The 19,235-nt window shown below is 40.4% G+C and overlaps 1 protein-coding gene across 3 annotated transcripts; it reads right to left on the bottom strand.

Moving 5' to 3' along the window:
• Positions 1-468: 468 nt before the first annotated feature.
• Positions 469-18,176, bottom strand: LOC103035606 (GRAM domain-containing protein 2B). Of its 3 annotated transcripts, none has more exons than XM_007260765.4 (14): positions 18,013-18,176; positions 13,778-13,897; positions 13,422-13,509; positions 13,196-13,265; positions 12,961-13,064; positions 4,298-4,393; positions 4,140-4,211; positions 3,812-3,889; positions 3,250-3,364; positions 2,989-3,069; positions 2,813-2,891; positions 2,568-2,672; positions 2,367-2,448; positions 469-1,136 (listed from the first exon to the last, which is right to left on the bottom strand). In XM_007260765.4, exons 1-14 carry the CDS (start codon positions 18,120-18,122, stop codon positions 1,098-1,100), a joined length of 1,239 nt encoding a protein of 412 aa, XP_007260827.3. In that variant the 5' UTR covers positions 18,123-18,176; the 3' UTR covers positions 469-1,097. The 3 variants fall into 3 exon arrangements, with proteins under 3 accessions (XP_007260827.3, XP_007260829.4, XP_015464198.3); XM_007260767.4 differs by lacking the exon at positions 18,013-18,176 and adding an exon at positions 15,164-15,382; XM_015608712.3 differs by lacking the exon at positions 13,778-13,897 and having other exon boundaries at positions 18,013-18,174.
• Positions 18,177-19,235: the final 1,059 nt, after the last annotated feature.

The raw sequence follows: 19,235 nt of genomic DNA, 5'->3' as shown, positions 1-19,235 counted from the left end.
TTGTCCAAACAGGAGCTTAGTGTGGAGCAGAGAGTATCAGTGGCATCATTTACATTGAGTGATGAAAATGAGCCTGGTGGAGGCATGTTGTCAGTAACCAGCGAGGAGAACTGGTCTGCTGAGATATCTCGTAGATTTTGGCGGAACGAGACCATTGTAGGAGTAGCCGTGGGTTTGTTTGAAATATGAATATTTATATATTTATATATCTAATATATATATTTTTTAAACATAAGCTCCTGATCTTACTGTAAAAGCCATAGATGATCAAACACAGCTAGTTTTCGTTTATTACCAGTGGAAACAAATATGTAATACATCATTAATATCAAAAGGAAGAATCTGCGTCATCATTAGCCGGGCCTCCTTTCATGTCCCACCCACACAGGAACGCATTCTGAATATTCTGGGGCAGTAATGTCAGACTGTACTGAGGAATTTCCACAAACAGCTCACACAGAAACCTCATTTCACATGTGCTGAGATTTATTTCAAAGTAAGGCACATATCCAAAAAGTAAATACTGACATTTACAGAAAGTTCTTACTGACATTAACTGACATTATATTTACATATACAATATTGCATGACTACCATTTTGAGGTATTTTAAATTATACTGTGTTATATGACAACATCTTTATACATCCTTAACTTATAATACAGTTCTATTTCATTTGGATCAAACAGAAATATTGCACTTGTCAAAACCATTCAGTAATAAACAATACACATTTCTTCCTTAAGCAAAAGAAAACACTGGACCAACTAATCTTTATTTCATGATTACTTCATTACTTAGATCAATAATTAATCAGGATCTCAATTACCAAGCTCTTGTGTTTGCATAATGCAGCCACCAGTCACAACTCAACTTTGTAAAAAAAAACAAAATGAGACAAGAAAGAGTTTTTTCACAGTTTTTTTTGTAAAATCTTACAGTAAAATACATATGCACAAACTATGTATAAACATATTTTTTGAATTAAGAGAAATACACTAACTCCCACACCATGTCTGTGCTCTTTGTGGGTCTGCTGTTGACATTTAGTCTTTGTTGTCTGCCACTGATTAGCAATTATTTACCATTTAACATCATTAAGTGTCCTCCAGTAGTTTCTGTAGGTTTCTTTGAATCTGAAGAGCAAAGAAATATCATTTTTAAACAAATCTTCACATTCAACACACATGCATACAAATACAAATAATATTTAATAGAACATCTGTATATTGATCGTTCATATATTAATACCTGTATACTTAAACAGTACAATGCTATACGTATAGATAGATTAAATTTTTATTGTTTGTATAAATTTTACTACTACTTTTATTAAATAAATAACAACGATAAACAAAGAACAAGAAACAAAGAAACAAACCAAAACAAACAAGAGATAATGATAAACAAGGAGGGGTACCAATAACATAAAACAAACAGGGAGGCTAACAAACAAGGAACTAAAACAAGACAGGACAAATAAAACAGGACAAGGGAGTAAACTAGGGAATAAACAGGGAACTAGAAATAAACAGAGATAAACACAGAGCAAGAACAACTAGAGCAATGGGATAACGTGGAACGGCAAAACAACACGGGAAGGTGCAAAGACCGACCAATACAGACTGAAACACTAGGGCTATATAACACACACTGGAAGTGGAAACACCTGGGGCTAGGGGGCGGAGCTACAAATTGACACAGGTGGAAAAATACTGGGACAGAACACAGGGGCACAGGTCACGTGGGAAACACACAAGCATGAGGACAGACAGGAAACAGGGCCAGGACATGACAATATCTCAGCCTAGAACATGCAAATGTGTACTTTTGCAAGACAGCCCTGGTCACTTTTAAACAGCCAAGACAGAAAATACATATCGGGTTGGTTTCCCAGACATTGGTTAGGTGTAGCACTGGGATACACATCACAGTGAAAGGAGATTCTCTATTGAAACATGCATACAGTCTAAGACTAGGCTTAAACACTGTCTACGAAGCCAACAAATTGAGTATGACCTTACAGAGATCATTATATTTTTGGCAATGTTGTCAGTGTTTTATCTATGTTATGAATGTCTCTTTATTCAAATTATTCTTTTAAGTTATTATTAAAGAAAACATGTTGTAAAAACCTGAATGAAACTAATGTTTTTGAGGCATTCCAAGGGAGCCAATACTCTGTGGGCAGTTCAAGAAGCAAGCTCAATTTACATCAGACATGTCCAAGAAGCAGGTTCAGTTACAATAAATGTTTGATTAAGAAAAGCCTTTGTATTGAATCTGTTTCTTTCCTTACTGCTGCTAAATAAAAATAAGAAAGGATAACACACAAAATGTGTAGTCAGAAATGTTAAAAAATGTACCTTTTCCAACTTCACAAGGTTCACTGAGAGAATAGTATAAATCTCAGATGTATCCTCAGTATAAAGGCTGTGATAGTCATCTCTGAAATTCAGAAAGGATGTCACATTGGGCTTATAATTCACATTAAACTGTGAATTATACTTTTAAATGTAAGAGCAACAATAATATCACAACTAGACCTTGATTTGCCATGTTCTTACCTATTGTGAGAGAACTCAGCCAAGGAGCTGAGAGACACTAGCCTCTCTTCCAGAGATATTATCTTGAAAGCCATGTAACATGAAGACAGGACCAGAATGCAGACTCTGTAAGAATAGTATTACAGCAGAATAAATTATAATAAATAAATAAATGAATCAATCCTTGACAAGTTTTTTTGACTCAATAAAGTAAAGTTAATACAGTATGTCTTAAACATTAATGAAACATTAAAATGCTGACTCACAGAAATAGGTAGAACATCAGAAGAATGTTAAGTGAATTCGGTCTCAGTGCTTTTACATCATACACGGTTTGTTCATGTTCTTAAGGATGGACAAAAGACAATTCTCAGTTAAACACTGCATTTGGTTTGCATTTCTTTGAAAAATAATAAATTATTAACAAAGATTTTCTTCTTACTTGTTTGCTGTGGGTGGGAGTCTGGTGCATTGTCTTGTTTCACTACATTCAGAAAAACCTTTTGGGAACGTTTTGGGAATTCTACACAACAGTGACAACATGTTTGTTTAATATCATAGAAGATTAACTAGTAGGTCATTTAAAATTAGTACAATTTATGCGTTCTCTCTTTTTACTTGTCTAATGCAAAAGCAATAATTACATTAATGCCATTATTAAGCATTTTAAAAAATCTATCAGAACAATAATATTCGAAGATACCTGTGATTTTCTCGAATTCTGGTGAATCTGGAGATTCTGAGCTACTGCTGTCTCCCAATTCTTGCCTCGTCTGAATTACTGGGCCATCCAGATCTGACAGATCTCCTGAGAAATCCTATTGGGTCATTAAAACATGACTATTAATGATTTATGATACTAAATTAAGCAATTGTGGAGTGTAAATCCAAAGCTACCAGGTCCATAATTTACAGATTGACTTCTTTTGATGTGTTACACATTAGTTACACACTAGTTCTATATGTTTAGCTTAATAAATACTGCCCATATTAGTTCAAATTTGAATTAAACATTCTGGTAAACTTTATCTTACAAATCGAATAGAACTGCAATCTTACACTTCCTTCTGAGTGCAACTATATGTGGATGATGAGTGTATATAAATGAACCATAAATATTATATAAAAATACATATTTTCAGACTGTTTTTTTTTATAAATTCAACAAAATTACTCTGAACTGCCTCTTTGTATCTTTAATCCATAATTGGCTTAGAAGCTATGGAAGAGATTCAGGAAATGTGGAAAAATATCCACACACTCACCATCGGAAGTGCAGAAGGAGTCACTCTGTAGTTTCTGTCTGCAGAAGAAGGAATAGGGCTGCTTCCTAGACACTTGTCCTGCGGTCAACATGAGATGTATATAGGAAAGTTGAGATACGAATGATAAGGATGTAGGGCTCAACATTGTGTCCAACATTTTTATCACAATATATTTAGTGGTTTTGGTCGATACAATATAATTTTAATTTCAATCAACATATACATATTGATTCCAAATTGTTTTCCAGACCTATAAAGTCATGTCATTTTTAATGTAAAAGTTATGGATTAAAAATATTTTTTAACCTGTATTGAATCAGGTACTCACATGAAGATGTATGCATACTGACATCAGAACCTTGTAGGTTGTGTCTCGGGACAGGAAAGACACGAAGACATGCTGTGAAGTCAAAATCTTGATCAGGTTATGTATTAGAAAATGTATTGTTCAGTAACTGTTAAACAATTAAGCGAAAACTATATTACCCTCTCTTGTGCTGTGGCAATTACCAGAGCATTTGGCACTAGAATAGCAGTTTTGGTTTTCTTTATTACTGTTACAGATGGGACTGGGATAGAGATCTGGATTTAAAACAAGAAAAAAGACAACTTTCATTCCATCAAAATCACATGGCATTATGTTTGTTACAGTATATACTGTATATATATATATATATATATATATATATATATATATATATATATATATATATATATATTTTTTTTTTTTTTTTTTTACTATTTTAAATGTTATCTGTGGAAAACTCCCTGCTGGAGGAAGCGCGGTGACGTCAGCGACGTACCACACACTTGCGTGCATGCATGACTTTAAGTTTCAGTGTGCTTGGCTGGCAGACACTTGCCGTTTGCTCCAGCATCTTGTTGAAATAGTACCCCTTTTTGTGTGTATGTGTGCGTTGATGACAATGTAAGTACTTTGTTTTGACCTGTATTTATGTTGTGTCATCTGCTTGTGTTATTTACATGCTGTTTAGTCCAGTAACCGGGTAACTTTGAGTTTACCGCGAGCTCCCATTCATTTCAATGGGAAAATTATCTATTCCTTAAATGCATTGGTAAATTTGGTGTTAAAGTTACATGAATAGTTGGGTTTGAGAGTGCTTTAGCGGTATTTTCTACCTGTGGTGTTATTTCCACTGTTCTGTGGCTGTTTGAGGCATTATTTAGCTTCTAAATATTGTATTTGCTGTACCTATGGCGCCATGTGTTGTTCACGTGAACAGACTAGACTCTATGGCGGCAATACCGCTTGACATTTGTGTCTCTGAAGCGCCACCCGTTGGCTACTATAGGTACTGCACTTGAATTTTGAATTTTCTCTTATATTATTTGATAATACTAGCCACTTGCAGTAATTTGGTTTTCTTGTCACATTAATGTTACTTTGGTGCAATTACGTTATTATATATATATTGTTTATGTAACTTGATGTGTGTTTTGATATTATTACTGCATGTTTGCATATGATATAATGTAGAATTGGGTTTATACAATTTCTAATTATCTCTGTATATGTTTATGTTACAGAGACCACACACACACACACACACACACACACACACCTACACACACACCCAAACATACTCACTCTGCAATGCACACAAATCCTGTATCATTGAATATGTATGCAACAGTTCATTGAAGAAGCCACTTTAATACCTGGAAATCAATAAAGCTCTTAATATCACCTGAAGTCGCAGCTGTTCTCTGATCGGAGCACATAGTCAGTGAGGGGCAACTAGCTATCAACGTACACATCCGTCACAAGTGGTCCTTCGAGCCGGATCGCTCCGCCCACTGCGCTATGGCGACCCGCCAAGGTGATGACAGAGAAGATGACATCCAAGTCCGTCCCCAGAGAGTGAGACAGCTCCCACGGCATCTTGGGGACTACGAACTCGGTTTCCCAGCCAAACAGCTGCCTCTCTTTGAGCGACACCCCCATCAGGCTACAAAGAGTCAATCAGCTAGCCAGCTAGCACCTGCCGACTTCATCACACCTGTTCCAACTCTGCAGAGGACAGATGAAGAGGAGCGATGGCATCGTATGGAAGCCCGCTACAATGACCTTACCAAACAGCTAAAGGAATTGCAGCTTGTGATGGACAGCACCAAACGCCTGCCCTATCCACAAAGTGCTCCGGCATATCAGCCATCATATCCTCCATCTTACCATCACTATCCTCCACAGTACACTAGATTGCCAAGGTTAACTCTGGACAGCCCTGCTGGCAGCCATCGGTCAACACCAGTGCACAGCCCCGCTCGCAACACTACTGCTGCTGGCGAAGAAGAGCCCCTACAGCAGCCAGTGTCACAGCATGGTTCCCCATTACGACAGCCCAGCCTTCTGCTTCAGAATGGAGAGCCACGTGCACAAGACCAAGCCATGCTTACCCAGCCAGTCCACCAGGCCTCGGCACAAGTGCTCACGGATGATGGATGGATCTCCAACCCCAACTCTGCACTCCATACTCCTCGTCGACAGAATGGACAGCCATTACAGTCTGCGCCACAGCCCATTATGCCTCAGGCTTTGCCAGCACAGCCCGTCAGCCATCCACCTCCTGTCCAACTGAGTAATCCTCTTCCTCAGCCTACTCAGCATTCACTTCCTCCATCAATACAATACCAGTCCTACCCTCAGTACCCTACCTATCCTCCTGCAGTTGATACAACTGGAGGGTACTACCCCTATTATCCATCACTCCCGCCAGCTACGCACATGCATACGATGCCACCACCAGCACCCTATCTACAACCTGTCCAACCACCGAGGCCAACAGCTCCTGGTATCCTGGAAATGGCCATTGCCTCTTCCTACGGCATTCCAAAACCCAAGCTTATCCCCTTCTGTTCTGGCAAGGAGAGCGACTTCATCATGATGAAGAAAGGACTGGACAGTGTGCTAGGTCCACACCAGCACTTAAGTGAGGACTACAAGTACCAAGTACTTCTTGACCTTCTCAAACAGCCAAACGCCTTTCAGGTGGCCAAAAGGTATGTCAACGACCCAACACCGTACACGAGCACCATGCATGCCCTCGAACAGCGCTATGGCCAGCCACGCCAGCTTGTCCAAGGAGAGCTGAGAGCCATCCTGAATTCTCCTCCGATCAAACCTGGTGACGCACAGGCATTTGAGGACTTCTCATCTGGTGTCAGCACTTTAGTGGGACTGCTGAGCAGTATCGATGGTACCTCTCAAACCGAGCTGAGATGTGGCTCTCACGTGGACACACTGCTAAGCAAGTTACCTGCCACGTACAGAGACCGCTTCGCTGAGCATTGCATATCCAAGGGTATCATCCGCAGTGGCAGTGATCGGACATACACGCTCCCTGATTTTGCAGATTGGCTGGAACGCAAAGCGCAAGCCATACAGGTGGCAAGACGTGCTACTGAAGCTTCTAAACCTGGAATCATTCAGTCTGAGCGCAAGAACAAGACTACCAAACAGCAGTCTAAGTCCGCCACTGTCTATGTGACTAACCAAACTGAGAGCTCAGAGCCACAAAATTCTGCCACCTCTCCAGCCAGTTCAAATCCCAGTCAGGCCTCGAAGAAGCGAGAGCGCTTTAAGCCCTATTGCCCCTACTGCTCCAACCAAGAGCACTACCTCAGTGCATGTACAGAGTTCGCCAAACTCAGCACAGCTGAGAAAGGTGCTTGGATCACGGAAAGGAGTAAATGCTGGCGATGCGGGCGTGGACATAAGCCAGAGAGCTGTACCTTGAAGAAGCCATGCCCCACCTGCAATGAGCAACACCTTCTTGTCCTGCATGAAGTGGCCATCAAAGCCTGCCAGAGCCTATTCACGGTTGCTGCATCTTCCAGCATGGTGTATGTAAGCCAGTCCAGTCACTCCAGTCGCGTCATGGTGAAGGTTGTCCCTATTCAGCTGCACAGCGGAGGCAAAGTACTGGACACTTACGCCGTACTGGATGACGGTTCTGAAAGAACCATTCTCCTTCCCGCCGCTGCAAGGCATCTTGATCTGCATAGGGATGATGAAGTTCTGTCACTCCGCACCATCAGACAAGATGTGGTGAAGCTTAATGGAGCATCGGTGACATTCGAGGTATGCAATCCCAACAACACTCGGGCGAAATATACCATCAGTCATGCATTTACTGCTGAAGAGCTCAGTCTTGCAGAGCAATCTTGCCCTGTAGAGATGCTCAAGAAGAAGTTTGACTATCTTCGTGAGGTTCCGGTGCGAGGCTTCAGCGTAGTCCAGCCTTTACTCCTCATCGGCTCTGATCACCCACACCTGATCACTCCAGTACGTCCAGTACTTAGAGGACCTCAAGGCAGTCCAGTCGCTGTATGCACTCAGCTGGGATGGACCATACAGGGACCAACTAATTTTCTGCAAACCCCCTCCGCGGAGACATCATGTCTCCATGCAGCGTTTCAGTCTCCCAATCAAGACCTACACCGACATGTTGAACTGCTGTGGCAAGTCGACACCCTGCCGTTTCGTTCTGAGAAGGAAGCAACACGCTCCAAGCAAGATCAGCTAGCTGTCAACACACTGGACCAGCAAACTGGCCGTGTCACAGTAGATGGCATAGCCCGCTATGCTACACCACTACTCCGCAAACCAGCAGCTCCCAAACTACATGCACCTCCATCGGCGGTGATGCCCTGGCTACGTGCTACTGAGCGACGTCTAGCCAGCAACTCAGATCTGGCCAAGGTCTACAACGAGGAGATCCACAAGTTGGAGAGGGCTGGATATATCGTCAAGATCAGCAGTGATGAAGCAAGCCAGTCAGAGGAGTCCTGGTACATTCCACACCACATTGTTCACCACAATGGGAAGGCCAGAGTGGTGTTCAACTGTTCGTTCAAGTACCAGCAGACTGCCCTCAACGACATCTTGCTGCCCGGACCCAACCTAGGAGCCTCACTGCTCAGTGTGCTTCTCCGGTTCAGGGAGTACCCAGTAGCCATCAGCGGAGACATCTGTGGAATGTTCCACCAGATCCGGCTACTCCCTGAAGACCAACCACTCCTTCGCTTCCTGTGGCGTGATATGGAGAGGGAGCGCAGCCCAGACATCTACGAATGGTGTGTTCTGCCTTTCGGTACTGCCTGCAGCCCATGCTGTGCTATATATGCACTGCAACAGCACGTCAAGACCAACAGTGCCGGTAACGAAGAGGTCCTGTACTCAGTTAACAACGCCTTCTACGTAGACAACTGCCTCCAGTCTCTCTGCACTTCACCACAGGCCAGAGAGCTGATTGATAAGATGAGAGTCCTGCTTGCTGCTGGTGGATTCGACATGAGGCAGTGGGCAAGCAACCGACCAGAGGTCATTGCTCATCTCCCGTCAGAGGCAAGATCTCAAGGTTGTGAATTGTGGCTAAATGCAGAGAGAGCCGATCCTCAGGAATCTACCCTAGGACTACGGTGGCACTGCCCCTCCGACACGCTTGGCTACAAGCACCGGCAACCAGTAGCCTCTGAGCCCACACTGAGAAATGTGTATAGAGTTTTGGCTTCTCAGTACGACCCACTAGGGTACATTATTCCCTATACTACCCGTGCTAAAGTCCTGATCCAAGCTCTTTGGAGGCACGAGCAACAGTGGGATGAGCCCATCACCGGAGAACTCCTCATAGTGTGGCAGACTTGGGTGAGTGAACTTTCCCACCTTCAGCATGTCAGTATGCCTCGCTGCTACATACCGGTCAACATGAGCACTGACCCTTCTAATGTTGACCTACATGTTTTCTGTGACGCCTCGGAGAAGGCATACGGATCCGTTGCCTACCTTCGTATGGAAGACGCAGAAGGACACCCACATGTGTCATTCGTCATGGCACGATCCCGAGTCGCACCACGGAAGCAGCTCTCCATGCCCCGTCTGGAGCTCAGCGCTGCATTGACTGGAGCTCAGCTCGCCAAACTGCTACACTCTGAGCTCACCCTATCCCTGAGGCACACAGTCATGTGGTCAGACTCCACCACAGTGCTCAGTTGGATCCGGTCGGACTCAGCTCATTACAAGGTGTTCGTCGGAACTCGCATAGCTGAAATCCAGGAGCACACCAATGCCAGTGACTGGAGGTACGTTCCCTCTGACCAGAACTCAGCCGATGACATCACTCGGGGGAAGTCACTGCATCAACTAGCTCAACCAAGCCGTTGGAGCGATGGACCTGCTTTCCTGTACGAACCTTCTAGCCATTGGCCAGAGAACTTGGTGGCGGGAGTGGAAGATACAGGGGAGCTCAGGAAATCCAACTTCTGTGGCCAGCTTACAGTCCCTGATGCATGTCCTGATCCACTGCAGTACGAGACCTGGTCTGATCTAGTGGACGCTACTTACCGGTCTCAATACAGGGCGGCAGAGGCCTCCATGTCTGCTTCAGCTCGCATAGACACAGAAGTAGCTCTCCTGAAGCGAGTGCAAGCTGACAGCTTCCCTGAGGAACTCAGCGCCCTGCAGCATGACCGCCCTATCCGGCCTAGTAGCCGCCTCATATCACTCTCACCCGAGTACGACCATACTCTTGGTCTCATCAGAGTGGGAGGTCGCCTCCGCAAAGCTGACAATCTACCTGAAGACTCAATTCACCCCATTGTCCTTGCACCAGATCATCACATCACACAGCTCCTAGTGAAGGACTACGATAATCGGCTCTTGCATGCTGGTCCAGAGAGAGTCTTCGCGGAGATCAGGAGGTCATACTGGATCCTCAGAGGCCGCCAAGCCATACGGAAGCACCAGCGACACTGTGTCGAGTGTTGCAGATGGCGAAGCAAGCCTACAATCCCCAAGATGGCCGACCTACCTGCTGCGCGCCTCCGACTCAACAAGCCTCCATTCTGGTCCACCGGAGTGGATTGCTTCGGCCCGTACACAGTCAAGGTAGGACGGCGGCAAGAGAAACGCTGGGGCATTGTGTTCAAATGTCTCACGTCCCGCTGCGTTCATCTTGACCTGATGCCAAGTATGGATACAGACTCCTTTCTCCTTGCTCTCCGCCGCTTCATAGCGCGCAGGGGCAAGCCTTACGAGATACTCTGCGACAGAGGCACCAATTTCCGTGGCGGTGAGAAGGAGCTCCAGCAAGCTTTCGAAGCCCTTGAGCCATCGCTCAAGGAACAGCTGGCCAAACAGTGCATCCTGTTCAGATTCAACCCCCCTCTCGCTCCACACTTTGGGGGAGTGTGGGAGAGGGAGATTAAATCGATGAAGGTCTCACTTCAGACCATCCTGAAGGACCAAGTCCTCCCAGAGGAAGCCCTAATGACTGTGCTTATTGAAGTTGAGGGCATCCTCAATTCTAAGCCCCTCGGATACGTATCCTCTGACTTGGCCGATCCTGACCCAATTACCCCTAATCTCCTCCTCATGGGGCGGCGAGACGCTTCACTGCCCCAAGCAGTCTATGGTTCCAGTGACCTGCTGAGACGACGCAGATGGCGACACAGTCAAGTGCTTGCCGACCACTTCTGGAGTCACTTCACACGCAAGTACTTACCTGGTTTACAGCCCCGACAGAAGTGGAGAACTGCTACAGCAGATCTGGCAGTGGGCACCGTCGTCATGGTGCTCGACCCACAGCTCCCGAGAGCGCTGTGGCCCGTTGGGCGCATCACCCGCATCATTCCCAGTGACGACGGAAAGGTCCGCGCTGCAGAGGTGGACATCAAGGGCAACCTCTATACCCGTCCTGTTGTCAAGCTGGTTGAGCTACCAGAGATGCCAGATGACAGAGAGCCCAGCGCACGCTAATCCAGCAGAGACTTTCCTGTTCTACGTATTCGCTCCACGAATCCGGGGGCGGCTGTGGAAAACTCCCTGCTGGAGGAAGCGCGGTGACGTCAGCGACGTACCACACACTTGCGTGCATGCATGACTTTAAGTTTCAGTGTGCTTGGCTGGCAGACACTTGCCGTTTGCTCCAGCATCTTGTTGAAATAGTACCCCTTTTTGTGTGTATGTGTGCGTTGATGACAATGTAAGTACTTTGTTTTGACCTGTATTTATGTTGTGTCATCTGCTTGTGTTATTTACATGCTGTTTAGTCCAGTAACCGGGTAACTTTGAGTTTACCGCGAGCTCCCATTCATTTCAATGGGAAAATTATCTATTCCTTAAATGCATTGGTAAATTTGGTGTTAAAGCTACATGAATAGTTGGGTTTGAGAGTGCTTTAGCGGTATTTTCTACCTGTGGTGTTATTTCCACTGTTCTGTGGCTGTTTGAGGCATTATTTAGCTTCTAAATATTGTATTTGCTGTACCTATGGCGCCATGTGTTGTTCACGTGAACAGACTAGACTCTATGGCGGCAATACCGCTTGACATTTGTGTCTCTGAAGCGCCACCCGTTGGCTACTATAGGTACTGCACTTGAATTTTGAATTTTCTCTTATATTATTTGATAATACTAGCCACTTGCAGTAATTTGGTTTTCTTGTCACATTAATGTTACTTTGGTGCAATTACGTTATTATATATATATTGTTTATGTAACTTGATGTGTGTTTTGATATTATTACTGCATGTTTGCATATGATATAATGTAGAATTGGGTTTATACAATTTCTAATTATCTCTGTATATGTTTATGTTACAGAGACCACACACACACACACACACACACACACACCTACACACACACCCAAACATACTCACTCTGCAATGCACACAAATCCTGTATCATTGAATATGTATGCAACAGTTCATTGAAGAAGCCACTTTAATACCTGGAAATCAATAAAGCTCTTAATATCACCTGAAGTCGCAGCTGTTCTCTGATCGGAGCACATAGTCAGTGAGGGGCAACTAGCTATCAACGTACACATCCGTCACATTATCTAATTTTCTCCCTAATTATAAAGGCCAGCCTCTTATCAAACTCTCACCAATGAGCATCACTGGGTAGCCAGTGCACTTGCAAGAAAGCACAGCTCCCCATCTCCAATACATCAGCTAACAGAAGCCTGCGCTTAACAACATCAGACCAAAAGTAATACGAGGAGGGTGAGTAATATCCATCCACCCACAGTGAGCAAGGAACACAGTGCACATGCATCGTAGTGGAAATGCCTGATCTGTTGGATTACTCAATATTTATTTTTCCTATATAATAAATTGTGTACCTTAGTGTCTTTGCCGAAGACTTTTGAATGGAAACAGATCCAGTTTTCAGACACAAAAAGTCTCCCTTGGTAGAGAATATCCTTTTGCAAGGCACAGGTGTAACCTGGGACATAAAACAAGGTGGACATTACATAATTGACTTACTTACTGTTTTTTTAAAAGTAGGATAAAGGACATTAAACAGGTTTAGGCATTTCTTCTTATTTATTTTTTATTTTTTGTAATTGTTCTTACTTTGTTTCAGATGCTCATTCTCACTGATGTCTTTGAAAACCTTGTGATATTGAGAATTCGACCTTGGAAACTGAAACATCATATTTAAACATCACCATTAAACAAAGTTGTAGAACTATGCACTTTAATATAAAATGTACAGTCAAAAATGTCACACATTTCTAGTTATTTTGTTTGTAAACTGTGGATAAAAATGGTCATTATTATACAATGCAAAACCACTAACATGATAAGAGTGGTGCTTCTTCCTGTCAATCTTCGTCTCTATGTCACTTTGGACATGTGACAGAAGTGAGGGGTCAAATGTTTTGGACCTGTAAAAGGATTTTAAAAGAGAAAGCATTAATACACAGTATGCTCATTAAAATATATTTATACCTCTAAACATGTTTCAAATACTGTTGTAAGTATATGAGTAAAATCCCTTATTGCTTATTTGTTTAATGTAGATGACCAGCTTTTCAACCACTTTGACCAATAAAAACCAGCTTAGACCATCTAAAACCAGCTACCAACAAAAGCTGTTCTTGAGATGAACTCTACCCAGTATTACATTTGGTGATACAGTAGGGATGAGTTTACCTAATTAGTGTGGGTTTTTTTCTCTTTCCCAAGATTTCAGATTCAGTATCCATAGATAAAGATGCATCCGACTTTATCACTGTTCTTGTCCTCTCCTCTGCTCCATTTTCAGCATTGTGGCTAAAAAGGGTACAGGGAAGAGACTGAAGTTATAACTTTAAGTAAACAAATACTACTAAAAAAATATATAAATATATATGCATAAGATGTAGCAGGATCAATATCTATATAATGTGCCTTTTGTGTCAGCATTTTGTGGCAACATATTGTGTAGGTTGTATACATGTTTTCATTTAATACACAGTGTGTTTTAATACAGTTTTCACGATTTACTCTCTGACTGGAAACGTTATTCTAAATATAGAGTAATACTTAATGTTAATCTTCACTGTAAAATATTTTTTGCACATTTTATACAGTTTTCTTTAATGTTGGGTGTTTTTGTCATGTTCCCAATCCTAAATTAAGCATTTTGTATGATTTTGAATTAGAATTATTATTTTAAGTAGTTAAATAAACTAAAATGTTAATATTCATCCAAAGTCATCCAAACTAAAAAGAAAAACATATGGAATTTTTTAGTAAACACAAAAGTGTTAAACAAACCAGAATATGTTTTATATTTTAGATTCTTTAAAACTAGGGTTAGGTAGGGTAAGTGAACTATGTTTTCATTTCATCACTAACATTGCCCACCCTGTCATGCAGCTTGTTTTGACAGTAAATAAAAAATATAAAGTGATTAAGATGGGATTAGAGTTGCCAGGTTTGCCCTTTTTCCGCCAAATTGGGCTGGTTTGAAAATCCAATCACGGGTGAAAATTCAGGGGTGTCGGGATGCTACTTTTAAAAACAAAAAAAATCACAATGTAACCAGAAATCACCACGTGATGAAAAAAATGTTAAATATATGTTAAAATATAATTATGTTAAATAATAATAAAATAATTATGTTATTTAATAATTATGTTACTATTAAATGTTCTTGACTGGGATATAAAAATGTTATAAAAATGTTACAATATTATTAATGACTTAAGGTAAATAGCAATATTGATAATAAATCCCTTATAAACAAAATAAGTCGTACACTCAGTTGTTTTGCCATTTGCTTGGAAGGGTAGTTTAAGCTAGTTGAAGGGCGGCTTTTAGACTGAGTTTGGGCTGGATATTTTGTTGGACCTGGCAACCCTGTATGGGATAATCATATACATATAGGAAATATTAAGTCATTTTTTTGAAAGGCTTGAGGGCAAATAAGCACAGTATTCTGATAATGAGCCTGCAGTATTAATATAAAAGTTAAAACATGGACAGATAAAGATATTAGACTCTGAACTGTCAGAGATCATGTGTATTCAGCAGTGCTACAGTAACAGTAGTTACCTTTACAGAAACAGAGCACTCAGTCTGATAAAAGTCCTTGTCCTGCTGCTGCTGCTGAGAGGCGATACATATCTTACATGAAGCTGCTGAAACTTCTACTTGCCGCCGCGCGCGGTAATATTCCCCGGTTTAATATCCATTAGCTCTTTAACTGCGGGCTGTTAGTCCGTTAGTCTGTGTTTAACATCCTGAGAGCTGCGCTCGCGGTGAATGTGCCACAGGTACGTCACGCATTTATTACACTGAGTATCGAGTTACTACTGAACTCGACCGCGCGCCCCAGCGCACACGGTCAGCACTGGCATCGTTCTGACAACCAGCTGTTGTTGTTTTAAATAGCAGCAACGTTGTCCCAACGTTTAAAATCCAACAAATGTTCTAAAACAGTGGTTCTCAAACAAAAAGGTTTTAATACCACTTACTGGCGCTACTGTGTGGGCATTACTCACTTTGCAATCTGCAAATTATTGAATACTGTTTTTTTGGTTTGTTTTTTTTACCGTTTACTGTGTGCCATATCATATCATACGCAATAATATCGCCAACATTTTTTATATCGTGAACGGTAGTATACCCTGAAATATTGTGCCATATCACCCACCCCTAATTATCACATCAGGGTACTACTTTTTTGCTGATTTTAGCAAAAAGCATAAAAGCATAAAAATTCACTCTGTTCTCATTTGCCATTATATGTCTGGATAGATTATATCTGTCCAGTATCATTTATTTTACTTTAATCCTGTATATATGAAGATATTTGAAGTGCGTTATTAGTATCTTAACATTCTGGATCATTGAATTCTGTTACAAATCATATGAATGTAATAAATGAATGTAATTCATATGTATGCAATAATAAAATGTAATTTTCATTTTGTTGCAGTATTGTATTCTTGAAATATATATTTTAATTTTGTCATATCGCCAAGAGTATCGATATCGCAAAAATATCATGAAATGTTGTGATATTATTTAAGGGCCATATCATCCACCCCTACTACTGAGATATGTCGGAAATCTTGAGACTGAGGGAAATAACAGGAGTCTGAGAGAATGTAGTGGACTCCACTTGTCCACATGCTACCCCCTTAAACCATAGGCTAATTATTTTGCTTTTATTACTAATTACTAATGGAGTTCCACGGGGTTAAATTGTAGGGCTTATGAAACTGTAAAGAACTGCAGTGTAAGCTTACATACAGAGTCTACCAGGTTAGGCACTAAACACAAACAAACCTGATGTTGTAAAATTTTGAGGTAAAACTTTTTAGATTTCAATTCGTAATATTTTTTTGCATGCATTTTAAAATATATGATGAGCTTTATTGTCAGATAATGAATCTTGGATCATGGGAATTTTGAAAAGTTGTAGTATTTTGACCTTATGACCAAGTTACCTGAGGATAAGGTTATGGCAACGTTGTTACAGCACTGTTGGTTAAACAACAGTGCAACCTTTGGATTTGTTTATATAGCCTCATTCCCTGTTGAAAAATCCAACCCAAGACTGTTTTAATGGTTTAAGCTGGTCTTTGATGGTCAGGGAGGTCGAAAAGCTGTTAAGCCAGTCAAAAACATACCCTATACTGATAAACTAGCTGTATTGTTGCATTTGATTCTGGCAATATGGTTATGCTGGCTCAAGTGTCAATGTAACATTTATCTGACTGAATTTTTACAATCTGGACTTAACAAAAAATAGATAATACATTTCTTTGCTATTTTTTTTTATTTTCTCCTCAAATCTGATGGTATAATACAACTCATATTTGTAAAAAGATGCTATAATGGAAAATTAGATAATTGACTAAATATTTTCTTTTCATTTTCCTGAAATTTAGATCATGAGGTTCAGAAAAGAAAAACTTCAGGTAAATAAATCATAATTAAAAGAAATTAAATAATGAAATTCTATTTTTTGATTTTTACATTTAGCACCCAGCACACCCTATGCTGGATATCATAACCAGCCTGACCAGCTTCACCTGGCCATTCTATTTTTCTTCTGGATTTCTCTTTTTAGGAAGTGGTCAAAAGGCTTAATTTTGAGTTTGTGATGATGTTGGGTCAACATTGTTAAGATGATGTAAACAATGCAACCTTTGGACAACATTGTAGCAAAGTTTTAAAAAAATAGACAACACTGTGACCACTTTATGTGTTTATTTAATAGTGTGCTGCATCCCAGCAGATACACAATGTTGCACAACAATGTCTACTAATGCCGCCTTTTGACAACTGTCAATAATCCTTGTCATATTATCATCCAACTAGACATATGCAAATATTTTAGAACATAGTCTATTTAAAAATTGTGACAATGCTGTGGGCACCAAAACTATTTCCCCAATTGTCACAATGTAACTGTGTTTGCTGGGATATTACTGCATATATTTGTAGTTTTACACTACTCATAATAAAATATTACAGGCTGTATATTCTAGCATTCTAAAGCACTGAAAGACAATAAAAATCTTTAGCTATAAAGCTGGTCATTTAGTTACAGGGTAGAATGTGCAAACAGAATTGTTTTTTTTTTAAAGATTAATACTGTCCTTTTGAGTCTGTTTGAGTTTGGCAACAGACAGACACGAGACAAAGTCCCCCCCTGTGCTTTATAAAGTAAACAGAACAGTGGAGACTGTTCAGCCTGTTCTCTTTTTGCAGCACGTGCAAGATTAGATAGCTTATGTTCTACAGAAAAACATCCAAATAATATTTATCCACATGGTACCATTCATTCTGTAATGCTGCACTAAAGTTTTACCTTATGGAGCTGTATAATCTTGCATTACACCACATTCAGAAAAAAAATCAAGAATGTAAAAAAGTATATTTAGACTCACCACTGGGACTCAAGCAGAGTTTGTTGACTAGGTGGGACAGAACACGTTGGTCGGGCTGCATCATTTCTGTTTTTGTGAACAGACTCATCACAGGAGGACGGTTTCTCCATCAAACACTGAAATGACTCCCTGATAAAAGACCCATCTGTGTTTTTGGGTTTCAGCTGATGAGGAGGTCTCTGACCCTCTGAGCCAGTTAATAAGTGATTAGCTGACTCCTTGTGATTTGAAAATCTAAAAAATCTACTGTGACTAAAGGTTCTTCAATGAGTTGAGTCTCAAATTAAGCAATAAATAGCTATATTTAATGTCCCTGATTAGAAAAAAAAATATCTTGTGTCTCTAATATACACAGTACTTTAATAGTCAGTAGGTTTATATGATTACACTTTTTAAATGCAAATATTTAGCTATGGCATCCAACATAAACCCAAATGGATCATTTTGTAGGGAGAAGGAATATACATTATTTTTATTGTATTTATTTTATTTATTTAATATTCATTATTTTTCATTGTCATTGTTTTAAAAATACTTTCATGCTGAAAAATTGAGTTATAAAGAATTTAACATCATGGTTTTATGTATGCATGCAGTGTTTAAAGATAATTTTTTTAGATACAAAATCCAATTGCTGATTTCTAATATTAATATTATTATTTGGGGGTTGTGCACAGTTTTCTTAAAGCATTGTGAGTGTACAAGAGCTCAGCCCAATATAAACCTTTATATGAATGTTGATTCAATGTCATTTATTAGGCAAGATTTCTTTTTTGTTTTTTTTTTATTATTATTTAGGATATTACAACTTTTTAATGTTTTATTTGCAATGTCTAAATAATTGTGATACTTAAAAACTCATTACTTTTAAAGTCATGTGTAATTGCATTGTTGTGCTTTTATATTAATCATATTGTACATCTCGTAAAATGATATTTAAATGAAAATAACATTGTTTACTGCAAAATCCAAAAATATATATAATTATTGTTAATTATTGATAATTGTTGTTAATTTTACTCAAACATACTATAAAAAGCAAAATCAGAGAAACTGATTCGGAAAATAAAGTGGTCTCAATTTTTTTAAGAGCTGTATAAAAAAAGATTATTTTATTATTATGAGATTCTGCTTGTCCTGCAGTTGGGGAGGGTTCCTACGCTGTGGAAAACGTCATGCCTGGTCCCTGTTCCCAAGAAACCTCGCCCCAGTGAGCTCAATGA

Source organism: Astyanax mexicanus, chromosome 12 (genome assembly GCF_023375975.1).
Source record: "Astyanax mexicanus isolate ESR-SI-001 chromosome 12, AstMex3_surface, whole genome shotgun sequence".
In the NCBI taxonomy this organism is placed as follows: Eukaryota; Metazoa; Chordata; class Actinopteri; order Characiformes; family Acestrorhamphidae; genus Astyanax; species Astyanax mexicanus.
This window is presented reverse-complemented; position numbering and strand designations above follow the sequence as displayed.

Coding starts and splice junctions, on each gene's coding strand:
- LOC103035606 (XM_007260765.4), bottom strand. CDS start 18,122: ATGGAGAAACCGTCCTCCTGTGATGAGTCTGTTCACAAAAACAGAAAT. Junction 2,892..2,988: donor CTCCCACCCACAGCAAACAA/GTAAGAAGAAAA, acceptor TCCATCCTTAAG/AACATGAACAAACCGTGTAT. Junction 2,449..2,567: donor GCTGAGTTCTCTCACAATAG/GTAAGAACATGG, acceptor TCTGAATTTCAG/AGATGACTATCACAGCCTTT.